This window comes from Phyllobates terribilis, unplaced genomic scaffold, assembly GCF_046119375.1.
Source record: "Phyllobates terribilis strain yellow unplaced genomic scaffold, ASM4611937v1 Scaffold_2__4_contigs__length_985480577, whole genome shotgun sequence".
In the NCBI taxonomy this organism is placed as follows: domain Eukaryota; kingdom Metazoa; phylum Chordata; class Amphibia; order Anura; family Dendrobatidae; genus Phyllobates; species Phyllobates terribilis.
In genome coordinates this window covers 639,216,977-639,239,746 of record NW_027362762.1, presented here as the reverse complement: position 1 = coordinate 639,239,746, position 22,770 = coordinate 639,216,977, and the positions used below count along the sequence as shown (strand labels likewise).

Genomic DNA, 22,770 nt, shown 5'->3' with positions numbered 1-22,770 from the left:
CCTTAAAAAATAGGATTTGCAAATTTCGCTGGAATAATGAAAAATTGCTGCTAATTTTTTAACCCTTCTAACCTCATTAAAAAAATAATGTTTCAAAAATGATGCTGCCAAAAGTAAACATGTGGTAAATGTTACTTATTAATTATTTTGTGCGGTATGACTATTTATTGCGGGCATGAAAATTCAAAGTTCAAAAATTGCGAATTTTTCAAATTTTTTGTCAAATTTCGATATTGTCATAAAAAACGCAAATCATATCGACCTAAATTTATTACTATCGTGAAGTACAATGTGTTTAGAAAAAAACAATCTCAGAATCACTGGGATATATAGACGCATTCCAGAGTTATCACCACATGAAGTGACACTGGTCAGAATTGAAAAATTTGTCCTTGTCAGGAAGTTGAAAACAGGCTGTGGCATGAAAGGGTTAAAGGAACGTGGAAGATTGGCTGTCCCAATCATTTTGGAGAACTAACCATATATGGTCTGTGAATGTAGGTTTGCACAAGTTCTCTTAATGCAATCAAACAAAGACTCGATGATGTTGACATAAGGGCTCTGTTAGGGCCAAATCCTCAATTCATTGACTCCTTCTTTACACTGAAGATAGTCCTTAATAGTATTGGATGTAGGCCTGGGGTCACTGTCAAATTGTAAGATATCCAGAAGTGCCCTTGGCTCAGAACTAACAGCAACTAACAGGACCCTGCTACACCCATTTACTAGTCGGTAAATCCTAGCCAGAAGTGGTATTCATGGAAGACAAAGTCAAGAGACTCATCTATGCACAAAACATAGGAACTTGGGTGTAAAAAATGGCAGCAAGTGCTCTCGACTTCTGAGTTAAAATATTAAATATATGACTGTAACAGAAGGTAGTTTGTTTTCAAAGGGCTGGAGAGTGGTACAATAATGAGTGTGTGGAAGCAATAGTGAAGCATAGTGGAATTTCCTTGCAAATTTGGGGCTGTATTTCTGCAATGGAGTTGAAGATTTGGTTAAGATTAAGGGTGTCCTCAATACTGAGAAATAGAGGCAGATATTTATCCATCATGCAAAACCATCAGAGAGGCAGCTGATTGGCTCCAAATTTATTCTGCAGTAGGACGACACACAGTCAGTGTCATTCAAGGGAATCCGTCAGGTAATTTTTGTGTAGTGTACTAATAGTATCCTGAAATAGGGGTTGGGCAGCCCTTTCAGGATATGTAACTTTTATTTCTGTACGTGGCCTTATTGTGTTGCTGTAAGCCCCAGACAAACTTATTGACGCGCGCCGGCAAGTCATGCATATGTAAATGGGAAATGAATAGTCACCCCTTCCGCCAACCATAATCCCGCCCACTAATCTGCACTGATTTAGTCAGACTATCATATGTCTAAGGATAGTTTCGCAATCTTCAGACTGACCATCTGCTCTCCTCACCTGAGAGTCACAGCTGCATAGAAATACATGCTGCTTTGCTCATGTCAGGAGAGCAGATGGCCAGTCCGAGGATTACGATGCGATTTCGCATGTAAATGTGAAATGAATATTCCGCTCTTCTGCCGCAAATTACACCTGTATGCTTCCAATATGTCAGACACTGGGATAAAATGTGAAGCATACGTGAGACACCCCTTTTGAAGATAAAATTTAAGTGACTTCAACATATATGGTTAAACATTAACACATGAATATCTTAAAGGGAAGCGGTATGAGGGCTTGTTTTTTGTGGGATGAGTTATAGTTTTGAATGGCATGATTCATTTTACCATTCAATGTACTGGAAAATGGGAAAAATATCCAAGTGCAGAGAAATTGCACAAAAAAAAATGTAATTCTGCAAATATTTTTTGGGGTTTGGTTTATATAGCAATCATAATGCTGGAAAGATAACATGGCAATATGATTCTCCAGGTCAGTACAATAATTGTGATATCAAGCTTGTATAGTTTTTTTTCTTATTTATGTGGTGAAAACATTGAAAATGCATAAAAAAAACAGTGTTTCCACATTTTAAGACTTGTAACAATTTAATTTTATGTTCCTGGAGCTTTGTAAGGGCTTGCATGGTTTTTATCGATACCATCAGGGCCGGCTCCAGGATTTTGTGCGCCCTGCGCGAAAGAGTCTTAGGGGGCCTTTTAACACATACCACGATTCATGATGCACAGATACCGCAGAGAAATATATATATATATAGTACAAGACCAAAGATTTCACTTCTTACATTACATGACCGATATCTATTGTAAATTCCACAATAGCTCAGAAACCAGCGAATCGCTCCATACAGAATACTGGCCCCCATAAAATGCTCCACACAGGATAGTAGCCCCCATATAACGCTCCATACAGAATACTGGTCCCCATATATCGCTCCATACAGAATACTGGCCCCCATAAAATGCTCCATACAGGATACTGGCCCCCTTATAACGCTGCATACAGGATACTGGCCCCAATATAATGCTCCATGCAGGCTGTGCCCCCACATAATGCTCCATGCAGGCTGTCACCCCCCCCTTATAATGCCCCATGCAGGATGTCAACCCCCCTTATAATGCCCCATGCAGGATGTCACCCCCCTTATAATGCCCCATGCAGGATGTCACTTCCCCCCTTATAATGCCCCATGCAGGATGTCACTCCCCCCCTTATAATGCCCCATGCAGGATGTCACCCCCCCTTATAATGCCCCATGCAGGATGTCAGGATGTCACCCCCCCCTTATAATGCACCATGCCGGATTTCACTCCCCCCCCTTTTACTGCCCTAAGCAGGATGTAACTCCCTCCCATATAATCCTCCCCCTTTAATGCCCCACGCAGGATGTCAACCACTCCCATATAATGGCCCATGCAGGATGTCACAACCCCCCCCCCCCCTATAATGCCCCCATACATTAAAAATAAAAAATCAAATACTCACCTCACTTCTCACCTGCTGCCACTGCTCTGGACTCCAGCGCCGCCAGCATCTTCCCGCTCTGCACTGTGACGGCTCAGTAGAGGGTGCAGTGGAAAGACGTCACCGCACCATCTGACCTTAAACGTCACAGTCAGAGGACGTGGAAGACACCGTAGCTGCTGCGGAGGCTGCCTGGACTGTGAGCAAGCGGGGAGGAGCAGGCACTGACAATGCTCTCCTCCGCTCATTGGTCCCATAGCGCGGCGGGGTGCCCGACAGCGAGTGGGCTCCCCCACCTGCTCAGGGCCCGGGCACTTGCCCGAGTGCGCTGGGTGCTGGCGCCGGAACTGGATACCATTTTAGGATAAATGTGATGTTTTGATAATTTGTTATTAGATTTTATTGCAGAATTACAGCAACCAAAAAAACGTTTTTTTTTTCTCCTTGTAGCATTAACCAAATGGGTCAATTCATTTTATATTTTGATATACCGGACTTTTACACACACGGCTACACCAGTATACTTTTATTTTAATTTCTCTATTGTTAATGGAGGAAAAGTGGGGCGATTCGAAGTTTTAGATTTTTTATATCTCAAAAAAACATTTTTTAACTTTATTTTATAGCCCCCTAAGAGGGCTTGAACTTGCGATCATCTGATTGCTTCTACTATATACTGCTACAATACCACATTATTACAATATACAGTACAAATCATTGTCTCTTATGGACAACATCCAGGAGCAACATCATGGCGGGCACAACAAGTTCAGTAGGCGCCCAGCTACTATAGTAACTCATTGGCACCCTGCAATGGGTCCAATGGTCACGTGAAATTGCACCCCTTCTCAGAAGTGCTGTTGTCAGAGATTGACAGCGCCATTCCAGGCTTTAACATTAGTGAGCTCAATGCTACTCGCTGCTATTAGAGGCAGATGCTAGGATGTGTAACATAGTCATCAACTTCTAGAAATTCTGCAGACTCACCTAATAGTACATCATATGCCAGAAAGGCATTAAAAATATTAAAAAATTTCAATTTTTACAGAAGACACTGGAGGTAAATTCACATGTACAATAGCAGCAATGAACAGACCCTATCTTTTTTATTGAAGCGTCTAATGAGGGTGTGCAAAAGTCATTGGGAAGGGAACGGAAAGAGAGAAAACTGTGAAATCACTTATTGTGTCTGGTAGATGTGTTATTAGCCGTGTATGTAAATGTAATCCGTTATTGTAATCCTGTCTCTAAAGATAAAGAGCCTTCTGAAAATTCTTCCTGAAATTACAGGAAGTAAGAGTCTAAAAAAAGTCCCAGTGATCAGCATGAAAATTGCAAGACAACATATTTTCTGAAAAAAATATTGCCAATTTTTTTAAAATACTTGTAACATTAAAACCTGATAAACTACAGGTCATTTTGTGATGACACATTCCATTTAAGAGACAGCATTATTAAAAAGAATTCTCTTATTTTTATTAACAAAAGAATACTAAGTCTGTAGTTACGCCACTTGTTATCTTAGTTTTACATTGTGTGCATGGTCCAATACACATTCTCATCCGTATTAAACAGACACAGATTTTAAGATCTCTGCTTACAGCTTTGGCCTGGAGCCTTCATTTTTCACTTCCATTTGTTCTGGTCTGTTCTAGGCACACAGGTTCATAGTTTGTAAGAGCACAGTAACTAAAGATCTTTCTTCTAATGAGATGAGGCTTAGGACAGTCCACAGTAAAAAGATGGTTACGGATTCTCAAAAGGTTTGTCCACTACTCGGACAATCCCTTCTCAATCTGTATTTTTTCCCCTTTTAAAATGACAACACCTATACTCACCTCCGGGTGATCGCATAACAGTGTGATGTCACATGAACCCTGCGGCCAATCAGTGGCTGCTTCAATCTCCCTGCCTTCAGACAAATCGCTTACATCCGGAGTAATTGAGAGCAGCAGCACTCTCTCTTCCTCTGGATGTATGTGAAATGTCCGAAGGCAGGGAGATTGAAGCAGCCACTGATTGGCAGCAGGGTTCACTTGACGTCACACTGTTACATGAGCCCCAGGAGTGCCAGAGGTAAATATAAGTCTTGTTATTTTAAAAGGAGGAAGCATATGGATTAAGAAGGGATTGTGCAAGTAGTGTACAACCTCTTTAAATGACATGGAGCATAAATATTGAAATAGGGGTTTGATACAGCATGTATATTGAAACATTATTATTAATATTATTATTCACTTTTCGTTATGCAGAGAATTATTATTTTATTTTTAAGCTGAAACAATAATACTGCATCTGTACACTTTGCTATGTCAAAAATGTGCGCAAGACATACCAGACTTTTTGCATTCTCATCTTGATAGCAAGTATGCTGTATGTAGTTTGCTCCTATCGCCTGGTATTTTGCATTATTTCCCGCAAGAAATTCCATTGCTCGTTCTAAGGTCATAGACGCGCCATCAAACTCATCTTGGGAATCCATCCTGCAATAAGGGAATTAAATAAGTAGGGTCTGAAAGTGCTGTGACACATAATAGTTACAGCAGGTTGGTTAGCACGTGTTTCCAATCTCAATAATGGGATATTCATAAGTTGTTCTCATGGTGCAGGAGATTCTTGTAAAATCTAGAAACATATTAACAAATGTATCCAATTTCCAGTAAGAAAAAAAATTAAAGGCTGCATCACTCAATTGTGTCATTCTTGTTTCACCAGCTTCAATACATTGAAAATGTGCCAAGCAACATGCAATAAGGATTAGCAGTAAGCCTCTCACGCAAAGACCATTTTACATCACTCAGACGCAACCTCTAGTCAGTGGCACCGGAGATGTGTCCTGCTAATTATTTCTGCATGTTGCCTGGCACGTTTGATGAGAATAACACCATTGATAAGGGTTGTCTTTGTTTTTCCTTATCGGGATTAGATGCACTAGCTTTTATTCAATAGGGCACCACCATTATTGGCTATTGTTGTACATGTGTCACTTTGAGGACTGCATTGATTTGAGGGACAGTGCTGAACACATGTGACACTAATGGTAAGGGCTCGTGCAGATGACCGTAGTGTTATATTGAGTATGATTCATCAAACATCAGATCGTACTCAGAACAATGTTATTCTATGAGGCCATGCACATGTCCAATTTTTTTCCTCAGATTGAGCAGATCAAGGAATATATTTGCAGTATACACTATTTCCTCTGATAATCGGATCTCACTCCACCATTCAAGCCAATGGGTCCGCAAAAAAAATTGGACTGAACTCAAAGAACATTCGAGTGCTGTCCAATTTCCATGAACTGACAGAATGGAAAAGATGGAGAAACTTTTTTTTTTATTCTCCACATTCGAGAAAATTGGATCCCACTCTGATCAAACTCTGTTCAAACTCTGATCCAGAGTCTGATTGGCATAAATCATTTTTCTCGGATGGAGAACTTACATACATATTGAATATGCCACCAATTTTCTAAGTAAATATATTTCTAAAGGTGCTGTTGACATGAAATTCTCACCAGATGTCGGTAACAACCTATCCAATCCACTGAGGCAAAGAAATCAAACCATAGATGTCCTTTATGTGTATTTATGTCACGGGTGTGTCGCCACGAAGATCGTCACGATTACACAGCCTGACTTCTCGCAGCTGACTTTTTGGTGCTTTGTGTTTTTCGGCAGTGAGGGAGTTAATTCTCTCTCTCTCTCTGTGCTTGACGAGGTCCAGCCTCGCCCAGCTGCAATCAATGCTGCTGTAGTGAGACTCCTTCAAATGCCTGCTGGTCTGTTAGGGAAGTGTCGGTGAAAGCATTTCATGCAGACTAACAGAGCGGATCGTGGTATTTGGAGTTTCAGAGATAAGTGTATTTGGAGCGTTTTTTCCCTTCCTCGCTTTATCATTTATCTCCTTTCCCGTTGGTGTTCCCTCTGTTGTAGTTGTGTAGTTTTTGTATGCAAGGTGGTTTTGGTTTTTCCCTTGTACTGTCTCGTTCGTCTAAGTACTGTGTGTGGGCATATTATTACTTGTCCCCTTTTGTTGTGATCGGAGTCCTTCTCAGTACTAGATTACTTAGGTGCAGGGATCCTCAGGAGGTAGGGGTTACGCTGGCGGCCTGGACCTCTGTACCTTTAACAGTACCTCCAGGTTGAGGGATTAGTCAGGGCCCCAGCTTAGGGTCAGCTTAGGCCCCCTACCTCCAGTATACAGAGACAGCGTGACATTTTCACCGACCACTTAGTTTTTCTCCAGCTACCATGGATCCAGTAGCCGGTCTAGCTCGGCAGTTGCAGAGTTTGTCCATGGAGCTGGCGGACGTTAGGTCCAAGGTTTTGTATCCTCAGGAGCAAGCCGGACCAGAACCTAAAGTAGCTCTCCCTGACAGGTTCACTGGGGGGCGAGACAAGTTTTTTGTTTTCCGGGAGGCATGCAAGTTGTACTTTCGGCTGCGGCCTCGCTCATCGGGGAGTGAAGAACAAAGGGTGGGAATTGTCATCTCGCTCCTACAAGGGGACCCACAATCTTGGGCGTTCTCTCTTCCCCCGGGCTCCCCGGCTCTCCAGTCAGTGGATAGGTTTTTCGCTGCTCTGGGACTCGTATATGATGACCCAGATCGGATCTCCCTTGCTGAGTCTAAGTTACGTAGGATTCAGCAGGGAGATCGTCCGGCGGAGGAATTCTGTTCGGAGTTCCGTAGGTGGACCACGGACACCCAGTGGAATGACCCGGCTCTTAGGAGCCAGTTTTGTCAAGGTTTATCCGACAAATTACAGGATGTGTTGGCACAGTATGACTCTCCCGCGTCACTGGAAGCCGCTATGGCCCTTGCTATTCGCGTTGACAGACGGCTTCGGGAGAGGTGCGGGATAACTCCACCCCCTGTGATGACTCCACCTCCTACAAGGTCCCCTCATATGGTGGTTCCCCTGGTCAGTCCAGAGGAGCCTATGCAATTAGGAGGGACATCATTTCGGGGGAGGGGACCGGTGGTGCGCCATAAGACAGGAAGGTGTTTCTTCTGCGGGAGAAAGGGACATTTTATTGGGGGGTCTCCATCCCGTCCCTTGCAGAGTGAAGAGTCGTCGGAAAACTGTTGATCCCAGGTTGTGTGGTGGACGGCAATCTGGGAGTAGGTATTTCGTCCCTAGGTTCGTCTCAGTTTCTCGTACCGGCGGAGGTGGTGGTGGGTACGAGAACTGAGAGGATATCTGTTCTTCTGGATAGTGGGGCCGGGGCTAATCTGGTTGATGCTCGGTTTGCCCGGGTTCAAGGTATGCGATTGAGTGAGTTGGCTAAACCCATCCCCATATTCTCGATCGATGCCAGGCCTCTCGGTCAGGGAAGTTTTTTGCAAGCTGTGCATGATGTAAAACTTCAGGTGGGGGCGATACATAAAGAACTGTTGTCTTGCTACGTGTTGGAGGGTCTTCCCACTCCTATAGTGTTGGGCCTTCCTTGGTTAACTAAGCATAACCCGGTTATTAATTGGCAAACCAGAGAGATAAGCCAATGGAGTAAATTCTGTAATAAAAACTGCATGAACACGGTCATCGGTGCGGTTACTCCTTGGGTCTTACCTCCATTTCTGGCGGACTTTGAGGATGTATTCTCGGAGAAAGGGTGTCAGGAACTACCTCCTCATTGCGAGAATGACTGTTCTGTAAAACTGCTCCCTGAGGCCAAGTTACCTAAAGCTAGGTTGTATAACCTTTCTGGTCCTGAGAGGCAGGCCATGAAGGATTATATTTCAGAAAGTCTGGCTAAGGGGCATATTAGACCTTCATCTTCACCGGTGGCTGCGGGGTTCTTCTTTGTTAAGAAGAAAGATGGAGGCCTACGCCCTTGCCTGGATTTCCGTGAACTTAATCGAATTACGGTCCGAGATCCGTATCCGCTCCCACTTATTCCCGATCTCTTTAATCAGATCGTGGGCGCCAAATGGTTCTCTAAGTTGGATCTCAGGGGGGCGTACAATCTGATTAGGATGAAGGAGGGGGATGAGTGGAAGACAGCGTTTAACACTCCGGAGGGGCATTATGAGAACCTTGTCATGCCATTCGGTCTGACTAATGCCCCGGCGGTGTTCCAACACTTTGTTAATGACATTTTTCGCCGCCTGGTGGGACAGTTTGTTGTCATATATCTGGATGATATCTTAATTTACTCGCCGGATCTGGTGTCTCATCAGGAGCACGTTAGGCAGGTGTTACAGATCTTGCGGGATAATAAACTGTATGCCAAATGGGAAAAGTGTGTGTTCGCCGTACAGGAACTCCAGTTTTTAGGCTTCCTGGTTTCAGCGTCCGGTTTTCGTATGGACCCTGGGAAAGTGCGGGCAGTTCTTGAGTGGGATCGGCCAGAGAATCTTAAGGCACTACAACGTTTCCTGGGGTTTGCTAATTATTACCGGAAGTTCATTCGTAATTTCTCGTCCATGGTTAAGCCTCTCACAGACATGACTAAAAAGGGGACGGATTTTTCTAGGTGGTCTGACAAGGCTTGTCAAGCATTCTCCTCCTTGAAAAAATGTTTTGCCTCGGCACCCATACTCATTCAACCTGATGCGTCACAGCCATTCATTGTAGAGGTAGACGCTTCCGAGGTAGGGGTGGGAGCAATATTGTCACAAGGTTCGTCCCCTGGTAAGTGGCATCCGTGCGCCTTTTTCTCTAAAAAATTGTCGTCCGCTGAGAGGAATTACGATGTCGGCAATAGGGAACTCTTGGCCATTAAGTTAGCTTTTGAGGAGTGGCGCCATTTTTTGGAGGGGGCAGTCCATCCGGTCACCATCGTCACCGATCACAAGAACCTGCTATATCTGGAGTCCGCGAAACGTCTGAATCCCAGACAAGCTAGGTGGTCATTGTTTTTTACCAGGTTTAATTTTGTCGTTACATATCGTCCTGGGTCAAAAAATGTAAAGGCGGATGCCTTATCTCGTAGTTTCCCTGGGGCCGGGAATACGGACGACCTGATTCCTATCCTTCAGGAGGGGGTGGTGGTTTCGGCAGTATGCTCTGAGCTGGAGGAGGAGGTATTGGAGGCTCAGGGGGACGCCCCTGTTGGACCTCCGGGGAGACTGTTTGTTCCAGATCAGTTGCGACAAAAGGTGATCGAGGCACACCATAACTCAGTTTTTGCAGGACTCCCGGGGAGTAAAGCAACTGTGGATCTCCTCTCGCGTCGGTTTTGGTGGCCTAACTTACATAAGGAGGTGGTAACTTTTGTCGCGTCCTGTGGGGTTTGTGCGCGCTCTAAGACCTCACATACCCGTCCGTCTGGGGCCCTCTTACCTTTGAAGATCCCGGAGCGTCCTTGGACTCATCTGTCTATGGACTTTATTACGGACCTCCCTCCGTCTTCGGGTAAAGCGGTCATACTCGTTGTAGTGGACAGGTTCAGCAAGATGGCACATTTTATCACTCTTCCTGCTCTCCCTAATGCTAAAACTCTTGCGCAGGTGTTCATTGGGGAGATTGTGAGGCTTCACGGGGTACCCTCCGAGGTGGTGTCTGATCGGGGGTCTCAGTTTGTGTCCAAGTTCTGGAAGGCGTTTTGTGCACGGCGGGGGATGCATTTGTCGTTCTCATCGGCTTTTCATCCTCAGACCAATGGTCAGACGGAACGAATGAACCAGAGCTTGGAGACATATCTCCGGTGTTTTGTGTCAGAGAACCAGGAGGACTGGGCTTCTTTCTTACCTCTGGCAGAGTTTGCTCTTAATAATAGGCGGAGCGAGTCCACTGGTAAGTCCCCGTTTTTTGGGGCATATGGTTTTCACCCCCAGTTTTGTACTTTCAGTAGGGGGGGCTCTTCGGGGGTTCCTGAGGAGGAACGATTTTCCTCATCACTCGCTTCAGTATGGAGAGGGGTACTGAATAATCTGAGTACTATGGGGAACCGTTACAAACGTATGGCTGACAGGAGGAGAGTGTCTGGTCCGGACCTAAGTGTGAACGATCGGGTATGGTTGTCTACCAGGAATATAAAACTTAAGGTTCCCTCCTGGAAACTGGGTCCCAGGTTCATCGGGCCGTACAGAATCAGTTCTATAATTAATCCGGTGGCATTCCGTCTTGACCTCCCCCCTACGTTTAAAATTCACAACGTGTTCCACAGATCGTTGCTTAAGAGGTATGTGGCGCCGGTGGTACCGTCACCTTTACCTCCCCCTCCAGTGGTGGTCAATGGTAACTTGGAGTTCCAGGTATCGAGGGTCATCGATTCACGCTTTAATCGCCGGTCCCTTCAGTACCTGGTTCATTGGAAAGGGTATGGTCCTGAGGAGAGGATGTGGGTTCCTGCGTCGGATATTAACGCAGACCGATTAGTTCGGGCCTTCCACACGACTCACCCGGATAAACCTGGCCCTGAGGGTCCGGAGGCCCCTCGTAGAAGGGGGGGTACTGTCACGGGTGTGTCGCCACGAAGATCGTCACAATTACACAGCCTAACTTCTCGCAGCTGACTTTTTGGTGCTTTGTGTTTTTCGGCAGTGAGGGAGTTAATTCTCTCTCTCTCTGTGCTTGACGAGGTCCAGCCTCGCCCAGCTGCAATCAATGCTGCTGTAGTGAGACTCCTTCAAATGCCTGCTGGTCTGTTAGGGAAGTGTCGGTGAAAGCATTTCATGCAGACTAACAGAGCGGATCGTGGTATTTGGAGTTTCAGAGATAAGTGTATTTGGAGCGTTTTTTCCCTTCCTCGCTTTATCATTTATCTCCTTTCCCGTTGGTGTTCCCTCTGTTGTAGTTGTGTAGTTTTTGTATGCAAGGTGGTTTTGGTTTTTCCCTTGTACTGTCTCGTTCGTCTAAGTACTGTGTGTGGGCATATTATTACTTGTCCCCTTTTGTTGTGATCGGAGTCCTTCTCAGGACTAGATTACTTAGGTGCAGGGATCCTCAGGAGGTAGGGGTTACGCTGGCGGCCTGGACCTCTGTACCTTTAACAGTACCTCCAGGTTGAGGGATTAGTCAGGGCCCCAGCTTAGGGTCAGCTTAGGCCCCCTACCTCCAGTATACAGAGACAGCGTGACAATTTATGAGAAATGATACAGGAAAAAAGTATTGAACACGCTTACTGAAATGTAATTAATACTTCGTACAAAAGCCTTTGTTGGAGATGAAGCTTCAAGACGCCTCCTATATGGAGAAACTAGTCGCATGCATTGCTCGGGTGTGACTTTGTCCCATTTATTCACACAAACACTCTTCAAATCCTGAAGGTTCCGTGGGCTCCTTCTATGAACACTGAGCTTTAGTTCATTCAGAAATTTTCTATTGGATCCATTGATTGGCTGGGTCATTCTAGCAGCTTTATTTTCTTTCTCTGAAACCAATTGAGAGTTTCCTTGGCTGTGTGTTTGGGATCATTATCTTGCTGAAATGTCCACCCTCATTTCATCTTTGTCATCCTGTAGATGGCAGCAGATTTTTATCAAGAATGTCTCTGTACATTTGTCCATTCATACTACCTTCAATATGAAGTTTGCCTGTAACGTATGCTGACAAACAGCCCCACATCATCATGTTCCCACCTCCAAACTTCACTGTTGGTATGGTGTTTTTGAGGTGATATGCAGTGCTTTTTGGCCTCCAAACATGGTGTGTATTATGGCATCCAAAGAGTTCAATTTTGGTCTCATCTGACCAGACTACAGTATATCCTACCAGTATGTGACTCGCCCCCTGGGCCGTGTGGCACTCGGATCCGGGCAATAGGGAAACGGTGGGGGTAGTAGTGGCGACCCGGTTCCGTGGCTCAGGGTGGTCAGGCCAGTGGTAGTCCGTTATGTGCTGATGTTTATGTCCGACTACGCCACCCGTGGATTGCGGTTATTAGGAACCGCCGCTGCATGCAGACCGCTGGGGCTGATGAGGTGTGCAGCTAGGGTAGTGTGACTCTCCACGGGAAGAGTGCGGCCCCAGGGCAGTATAATGGATGTTGGGAGTGATGGTAGTGGGAGTCCCAGTGCTGATAGTGCTGGAGGAGCAAGGAGCACACAGACAACAGGTTGCAGTCCAGGGTCTTTACTAAACAGGTAAACTGACCCACAAACAGTCCCGGCTAGGAGGGGACCTGGATGTCTGAGAGCAACGGGGAAATTGGCCCTGGTCAGGGTGAGGGTGTAGGCCTACCGTGCTTTCTGCGCTCCTTCTGGCTATCTCCTCCTGATAGGGTAACAGCCCACGTTTCCGAGCTTTCCGTGTATTCTTGCCTGTATGGCCTGCGACGTGGGTTCCTTTCTGCTCCCAGCCTTGTACGGCTTTACTGGTCCCTTCGGTTGTGGCAGGGCCTCCAGGCTTCTTAGGCCAAGGAATGTACAGTCCCTTGCGGACTGGTTCTCTGCTGGGGGATGTGGAATCCTTCCAGCCTCAGACACCAAAGTCTGGTAAAGTTAAGTCTTTTCTCTGCCAAGACAGGCTCTCTTCGCCTCTTGTCTCTGGCTTGTGGCTCTCCTCCTGCCACACTTCCTCTTAGGTTACAATGCAACTTTCTGTCCCTGCTCCACTCTGGGACACGTCTCAGTGCTGAGACAGGCTTTCCAGTTCTCTCTAACCCTGCCCTCAGCACCAGCTTTTATAGGGGCAGCCAGCTCCACCTACTGGCCTGAGACAGGAGGCATTGCATGCTAATGTTCCCCTGACCAGAGAACCTCCCCCTTGCTCTCAGACACAGCTTTAATTACACTTGTGGCATCCAGGCCAGGGTGACACATATGCATAATTTATTTGGGTGTGTTTCACTTTAAGGCGTTGTTTTATATGTATGCTCTATGTCATTAATGCATCTTCTTTGTTCATGTGTTCACTGGCCAGTGTTTGCGCAAAGGTAATCATCCTCATCGCCCTGCGTTTATATATGTAGATAACTTAGTCTCTCATCCATCTCTCCTCTGCTGTGCACGTGTGCAATGATCTTTCTTCCCTGTGTATGTGCTGATTTGCGGTGAGGACATGTGCAAGCACTATTGTGGGGTGATCCGGCACGAATGCGGTGATTGTTTGACAGTCTGCACATGCGCCGTCTAAATACTCACGATATCACACTGTGTCCTTGTTAATATGCGGCGACTTTGTACGCATGCGTTACTTACCTGATCTTCGGCACAGGCGCAGTTGAAACACGCTGGTTACCACTTTGTACCTCCGGTGAGCCCAAACAGCTGATTCTAATAAACAATTCTCTAATTTGTGTATATATTGCTGGCTATACATTGCTACTCACAAGCCCCTGAGGGAGCCACACATTGGGGACACGCGTTTGGCAGTGTGCCCTGTCTACTTCTTCGACCATTCATGGTCCAGGTTATCATGCTCTTTTGTGGTTTCAGTAGCACACACCATTGGTATCTGTATTTTTTTTTCCAGGAGCTTGCTCATTCCCTAATTTAGGGATCAGCTCCTGATATACTATTGAGCACTATCAGCACTTTATATCCTTGCTTATATGTTAGTATGCTGTTACATTGATCTAGTGCTGGCTATGTTGGATACTATCTAGATGTGCTATCCTTTTTGACCTCTCAAAGATATTGTGTATTGCTTATCCACATACAGCATTAATACACTGTGTTCCAAATTATTATGCAAATAATATTTTCTCAGATTTTCCCAAATTACCTATATGAATTGCAGTCATTGTAATTTTCCAGTCAAATAACTATTAGAGTACAATTGAAAGGTTTTTGTACAAACTGCCTATGATAACAGTATATTAAAAAAAAAAAAACCTCAAACTGCACTCAAAATGCATGTTCCAAATTATTATGCACAGCAGAGTTTTCAACCTTTTCATTTTAATAAAGAACAAAAAAATGGTCATTTTTAAAATTATAAGCATTAGCAGGTTATTACAAACTGAAATCAAACAGTTTTCAACTCAAAACTTTATTCTAGGTGATGTTACATTTGCACATAGGACCCCTTGTTCGAAAGGAGCTTCTGAACTCTCTCGTCCATTGAATTTGTCAGGTTTTGGATGGTTTCTGCTTCAATTGTTTTGCATGAGGACAGAATACCCTCCCAGAGCTGTTGCTTAGATGTGAACTGCCTCCCGCCATCATAGACACTTCTTTTGATGATGCTCCAGAGGTTCTCAATGGGGTTGAGGTCAGGGGATCATGGGGGCCACACCATAAGTTTGTCCCCTTTTATGCCCATAGCAGCCAGAGATGCAGATGTGTTATGTGCAGCATGAGACGGGGCATTATCATGCATGAAAATGATCTTGCTGCGGAATGCATGGTTCTTCTTCTTGAACCATGGAAGGAAGTGCTGTTTGAGAAACTCAACATACATTATGGAGTTCATCTTTACCCCTTCAGGGATCCTAAAAGGGCCGACAATCTCTCTCCCCATGATTCCAGCCCAAAACATTACGCCACCTCCTCCTTGTTAGCGCCGTAGCTGTGTTTGCATGGGGTGTCCATCAACCAGCCATCCTTCACTCCATCCATCTGGACCATCGAGATCATTTCATGCATATTCACTGACATTTCCGCATTCGGATTGACAAGCGCTTTCCAAGCGATTAGCATCACTTGGAAAGTTCTTGTGACAACTAGGTCACACTATATAAATCCATGCAAACTGCATGGATTTATATAGTGTGACCCGAGAGAGAACGCGCTTTTGTTCAGCAGTGGAGTCTTGCATATAGACCATGGAGGTTGAGTGCATTACTTGCAGTTTTCTTTGAAACAATTGTACCTGCTGATTCCAGATCTTTATGTAGCTCTCCACAGGTGGTCCTCAGCACTTGGACAACTCTTATGATAATTCTTTTCACTCCTCTGTCTGAAATTTTGCAAGGAGCACCTGGTCATGGCCGGTTTATGGTGAAATAAAGGCCTTTCTAGTTTCGGATTATGGCCCCAACACTGCTCACTGGAGCCTTCTGTAGTTTAAAAATTGTTCTGTAACCAATGTCATCAGTACGTTTTGTTACAAAAAATTTGGAAAGGTTCTGAGACAGCTCACTGGTGTTACCTATTATGGGATGTCTCTTGTGTGGCACCCTGGTACTTAGACACCTTTTTATAGGCCATCAATTGAACCAGCTAATATTATTTCATAGAATTGCTTTCTAGTTACTGATAGGTTTCAGCTGGTGTCATGACTTTCCATGGCTTTTTGTGCCTCTCTTTCTTTATGTATTCCAATACTTTTTCCCTGTGTCACTTCTCATTATTACACATAAATTTATTTATTTATGGACATTTATGGTTTGATTTCTTTGCCTGTGTGGGTTGGATGGGTTGTTACCGACATCTGGTGGGAATTTCATGTCAATAGCACCTTTAGAAATATATGTACCTAGAAAACTGGTGACGTGTTCAATATTTATTTCACCCACTGTATCTATTTATGTATGTGTATATATATACACATCTATATACAATATATCTCTGAAGATATATTAAAATATTTACAAAAATGTGAGCGGTACATTCACATTTATGATATGCTGCGTGTGTATATATATATATTTGGTGTGCCTTCTAAATAACTCAACACACAGCCATTAATGTCTAAACCGCTGGCAACAAACTTGAGTACACCTCTAAGTAAAAATGGCCAAATTATATATATATATATATATATATATATATATATATATATATATATATATATATATATATATATATATATATATATATATATATACACACGCAGCATATCACAAATGTGAATGTACCTCTCACATTTTTGTAAATATTTTAATATATCTTTAGAGAGTTCATTGCCATGAGGTGCCATGTGGAACTTCCAGTAACAAGTATGAGAGAGTGTGAGAGCAATAACATCAAATTTAATACACCTGCTCCCCATTCACACCTGAGACCCAGTAACACTAATGAGTCACATGTCACCAAGGAGGTAAAATGGCTAATTGGGCACAATTTGGCCATTTTTACTTAGAGGTGTACTCAAGTTTGTTGCCAGCGGTTTAGACATTAATGGCTGTGTGTTGAGTTATTTAGAAGGCACACCAAATTTACACCGTTATACAAGCTGTACACTGACTACTTTACATTGTATTAAAGTGTCATATCTTCAGTATTGTCCCATTGTGACACCCCAGGGGTCTGGTTGCCACAGTGATAGAGATATTACGTCTGAGAGCAGGTGGGAGGTCCTTTGGTCAGGGATCCTGTGCATGCCACACCTCCTGCCCAGTCTTGGGAGGGGAAGGACTTCCCCTAGATAAACCTGGGGCTGAGGCAGGGTAGGGAGTTCTGTGAGGAGAAGACAGGGAGCAGAGCTGCTCTATGGGCTCTGCTCCACAGGCAGGCCCTGTCCAGGGGCCTGAGCCTGGAGTCAAGGAGTGAGAAAGAAGACAGAACAAAAGTAGAGAAGAGAAGCAGCATAGCAAGAAACATCAGGAGCTCTGTGGGGAGCAGTGTTACAACGAGTCAGGGGCTGGCAGCTACAGAGCTCGCCCTGACTGAGAAGATTTCTTACCGGACCCGGAGTCCGAGGCTGTGGGGACTAATTCCTACCCAGCAGCAGAAACCGTCCGGCAGAGGATTTCAGGTCCTCTGGCCCAGAAGCCCGAAGGCACGGTCACACGCGTGGGACCAGCACCGCCATCGTGGAGCGGAAGCCATTAGAAGGCCCCGAGTCACCGGCCATACGGGTGAGCACCACACGGTACACTCAGGGACGTGGGCTACTTATTCCCGCCTCTAGCAAGGTAGCCAGAAGAGTACAGTTAGTTGGGAAGGCCTACAACTCCGCCTGGCCAGGGGAGATCCCATCTGCTCAAGGACTGACCAGGCCCCTATCACTAGCAAGTACTCCGGGAGGGTCTATCTTTGTCTCCAGTAAAGACCCTGAACTACACCGCACCGTCTCTGAGTGGTTCCTGCTACCCCCATCATCCACGTCGGCTGCCCTGAGGCCATACCCCTCCCGTTGGGGGTTATACCATCCACGCTGCACCATCCTTCCACCGGCCTCAGCGGTCTGCCCTGCAGCGGCAGCTCCATAGCTGCATTCAACGGGTGGCGTAGTCACCAACCATCTACTGCTAGTACATCGCCGCTCAGTTTGACTCCCTGGGCGCGGACCGGGTCGCCGCCACGAGACTACAACCCTCAAGAGATCCGGCTCCGGGTAAGCTCCCGCGTGCGCAACGCAGCGCGACACAGGCCCAGGGGCGCGTCAGCTTTGGCGTAGTCGGCAGGATCTCGTGCCCGCAACCACCGGGTACTGCGTGCCTGAAAAGCAAAGACTGTTCAAACTTACCAGTGGTGAAGATTCCCGCTATCCGTGGAGGTTTCCCGCCATCCGGCGCCATCTTCTACCTTCTTCCCGCCATCCGCGAAGTTTTCCCGCCATCCGGCGCCATCTTCGACCTTCTTCCCGCCATCCGTGGAGTTTTCCCGCCATTGGACGCCATCTTGAGGACGCCGCACGGGAAGAAGAGGGGCGTGGACTCCGAAAGCGCGCGAGAACTGAAGCCCCGCCTCACGTCCGGACGTTGCGTAAGGTCCTGGAAGGAGCCCAGCAGACGCCGACGTCACCGGAGCGCGACGCCAGGTCCTCTACCCCGACGATTGACTGCGGAGCCGCGGCCTACGGAAGAGGATCTCCGGAAGGTAGGCCACGGTCCACTAGGGGGGAGGAGGACACCAGGAACGGACAGCAAGATGGCGGACCGGCAGCAGACTAAGCTGCCCAGCATCGGCAGTGCCCCAGTCGTCGCCGGCCCCGACCAGCGCCGGGAGAAGACGCGTGACGCAGGAGCGGTCGCGGGAGCAGGTAAGAGGAGTCTCCCTGTCCCGGACGCTGCCAGCGTCAGCCTGCTCCCGGGCCCCCTGGTGGAGCCGCCGATTCCGGGCGCTGCAGACACCGACCTGCTCCAGCCCCCGCAACAAGCCCTGCGGCCAAGCTCTCCAGCCCTGGGCACTACCACCACCAGCCCGCGCCCAGGCCCAAAGTTGCACCCTCTGACCCCGGGCGTCATCAACGGCGACCCTCTCCATGCCTGGTCGCAAGGCCTGAACTCCCCAGGTGCAAAAGGACTGTACGCCCTCCACGTTAACCAAGGAGGAGCTGCAGTACTACCAATACGAGGAAAGCCAAGAGGACCCGGACGGGTCTGAAGCCTACACACAAGAAGGAGCAGGAGGATGCCGTTACTGAAGTACGGTAAAGTGGAACTGTACATAGTTACCCGTAGGGGTACTTGTGTTGCTAATTAAAATATGGTCCCCGTTGGGACAAGTGTGAACTGTTCCCGTGTGTCCCCTATCCTTAACCAGGCTGAGGACTGTGAGCAGCCATCCCATCTCCCCACAGGCTGAGGACTGTGAGCAGCCAATCCTTATCCCCACTGGCCGAGGACTGAGAGCGGCCATATCTTGTAAATATTATGTGTTTCCAGTTATTTATAGGAGTCCTTGGTGGATTTACCGGGAATCCTTTGTACAGTTAGTGGAGCGTAACCCAGGATGGACTAAAAGACTGTTAAGGACTCGGGGCAGGACAGGCCCCTACCTGGTTACGTCTCCCTGTTTTGGTGAAATGGACACCTTGCTTTTCAAAACTGCACCCGGTTGCGGACACGCCGTAACCATCTTATGTGTTTTTCTTGTTGTATTGTTATTGCTATACCTTGTTATGTTTTTCTAAAAAATATGTTTAGTCCCGGAGTACTAAATTTCACTAGGGGGGAATGTGACACCCCAGGGGTCTGGTTGCCACAGTGATAGAGATATTACGTCTGAGAGCAGGTGGGAGGTCCTTTGGTCAGGGATCCTGTGCATGCCACACCTCCTGCCCAGTCTTGGGAGGGGAAGGACTTCCCCTAGATAAACCTGGGGCTGAGGCAGGGTAGGGAGTTCTGTGAGGAGAAGACAGGGAGCAGAGCTGCTCTATGGGCTCTGCTCCACAGGCAGGCCCTGTCCAGGGGCCTGAGCCTGGAGTCAAGGAGTGAGAAAGAAGACAGAACAAAAGTAGAGAAGAGAAGCAGCATAGCAAGAAACATCAGGAGCTCTGTGGGGAGCAGTGTTACAACGAGTCAGGGGCTGGCAGCTACAGAGCTCGCCCTGACTGAGAAGATTTCTTACCGGACCCGGAGTCCGAGGCTGTGGGGACTAATTCCTACCCAGCAGCAGAAACCGTCCGGCAGAGGATTTCAGGTCCTCTGGCCCAGAAGCCCGAAGGCACGGTCACACGCGTGGGACCAGCACCGCCATCGTGGAGCGGAAGCCATTAGAAGGCCCCGAGTCACCGGCCATACGGGTGAGCACCACACGGTACACTCAGGGACGTGGGCTACTTATTCCCGCCTCTAGCAAGGTAGCCAGAAGAGTACAGTTAGTTGGGAAGGCCTACAACTCCGCCTGGCCAGGGGAGATCCCATCTGCTCAAGGACTGACCAGGCCCCTATCACTAGCAAGTACTCCGGGAGGGTCTATCTTTGTCACCAGTAAAGACCCTGAACTACACCGCACCGTCTCTGAGTGGTTCCTGCTACCCCCATCATCCACGTCGGCTGCCCTGAGGCCATACCCCTCCCGTTGGGGGTTATACCATCCACGCTGCACCATCCTTCCACCGGCCTCAGCGGTCTGCCCTGCAGCGGCAGCTCCATAGCTGCATTCAACGGGTGGCGTAGTCACCAACCATCTACTGCTAGTACATCGCCGCTCAGTTTGACTCCCTGGGCGCGGACCGGGTCGCCGCCACGAGACTACAACCCTCAAGAGATCCGGCTCCGGGTAAGCTCCCGCGTGCGCAACGCAGCGCGACACAGGCCCAGGGGCGCGTCACCATGAAAAGATATAATAAAATATTTACAAAAATGTGAGGGGTGTACTTTTGTGATATAATATATATATATATATATATATATATATATATATATATATATACACACACACATACAGTATAATGTCAAATAGTGTAACTGCAGATTAGCATAAAGGCATTAAAGTAGCTATTTTCTGCTTACTAACCTGGATGGTGCCTGCATGCCTGCATAATTTTCTTGCTTCTGACTATAACACCCATCATTTCTCTGCATTGTGCTGTGAACCTGCTGATATGTTTGCCGCTGTGTAGCCGAGATGGAAGATGGCGTACGTGCTGCTGGAACACTTGTTTGCTTCCATGGCTGTGAACTTTGATGACTGTAGAAACTTGAGTTCTGGCCACCACCCCTTCCAGACCATTGCTGCTGAGAATAATGGTTCTGTGCATAATAGGGGTTTTGGCGTTTCAGTGTGGCTTTCTGATTTTGAATTGTAAGGTCATTCTCACTTTGACTGGTCTTCAAGGTTTGTATTGTACCATAATCATTTCCTGGACCAATTGGACTTCCCAAAGAGATATACTGTTGTTTTCCCCAGTTGTCGAATTGACTTTGTGAGCTAAACCGCTTGTTCTCCTTCTTCATAGTACCATTGTAATGAGGCTGCACAAAAGTAGGGGAGAAAAAAAAGAAGTAAAGATAGGTTAATTTTCTCTTCTTTTAGATGGCTAATTAAAGGAAACACAGTTGTTGTTTTTTTTCATTTGAAAGTTTGCAAAATATGCCTCACCATAGGCTATGGCAATGTTTACTGCTAATAAAACATATATGACGAACTAAATATTGTAACGTTTGATATCAAACCCATGACAAAAAAACAAGCTTAAATTATACGTTCCATTACATGTAGTTGCAAATCAATATGACTGCGCGGCACTCCTAAGTCTCCGGTCACCAGTTTCAACTCTATTTAAAGCCGCTCAACATGCAGCATCATAGCACCTTACCTTCAACACAGATGTGCTTCCCCCCCAAACGCTGCTCATGTTCCATCTACACCTTGGTGCTGGTGCAATCCCATGAGTTATACAGTTATGGTTTCAGTAGTACGCTCTATATCCTTAGAATGCTCTGCGTATATTTTATATTGGGGGTCACTGCTTTTTCTTCTGTGGTTTATCTTTTCTTCATTTATCTACACACATTTTTTTCTCCAGTGGAATGTGTTGTGGGATCTGCCTGAACAGTTATTACTACTTCTTACTTCTGCCTCAATATGATCAGTGTCCACCATTTGCAGGTCCAATGAGCCATTTGTTTTTTCAGTATTAGAAAATATCACTCTTTACCTTCAATAATGATTAAAGGGAATGTGTCACCCTCTGGGAGATATCAGACCTCTACTATGGCCATACAGGTTATAGAAAAGTAAATCTATACTTACCTGTATGGCCTATAGTAGATGTCTGATTGCAGAGAAAAGTGTTTTTATAAACTCCGTTGTGCATAGGCTTGGCATCCGAGGGACGCCAAGAAATCCCCACCTATCTGTTTATTATTCCCCTAAATTCCTGCCTATATGCTTGTCATATTCCCCCCTCCCCTGCACGTCAGAGGGTGCTGTGCACTGTGCTCCCTGACTTCCAGGGCATGCGCAAAGCACGGCTCACATAGAGCTCGCATAGAGCGCACTTTGCTTCATCCCGGCCCCGTGTCTCCCTGCACTGCGCCGCAGGGTTCTATTGTGCAGGCGCCGGGGAGTCACTGTCACTTCTCGGCGCCTGCACAATAGATTCCTGCGGCGCAGAGCACAAGTAGACGGGGCCGGGAGGAAGCAAAGCGCGCTCTATGTAAGAGGCGCTTTGCGCATGCCCGGGAAGTCAGGGAGCACAGTGCACAGGGTCCTGTAATGGGCAGGGGAGGGGGAAATATGATAATTAAGAAGATGGGCGGTGACAGGGGGTGACAGATTCCCTTTAATATATATTTCTCAGATTGAGTGGTAATTCATTAGCCTTAGGTTCCAATCTGTGATCTAGATGTATATCCTCCACGTTATCTTTTTGGCTGTTCTTGTATACAGAGATATTTAATATTGTGTATTGTTTTTTATCTTT

At 46.4% G+C, this 22,770-nt stretch overlaps 1 protein-coding gene across 1 annotated transcript in view; it reads right to left on the bottom strand.

Moving 5' to 3' along the window:
* Window positions 1-22,770, bottom strand: part of PKP1 (plakophilin 1) — a 177,492-nt gene that overhangs the window by 106,484 nt on the left and 48,238 nt on the right. The window contains exons 3-4 of the mRNA XM_073666620.1: window positions 20,859-21,316; window positions 5,232-5,379 (exon numbers count right to left, since the gene is read on the bottom strand). Coding sequence (XP_073522721.1) covers window positions 5,232-5,379; window positions 20,859-21,316 — 606 coding nt within the window. The remainder of the gene's footprint in view (window positions 1-5,231; window positions 5,380-20,858; window positions 21,317-22,770) is intronic.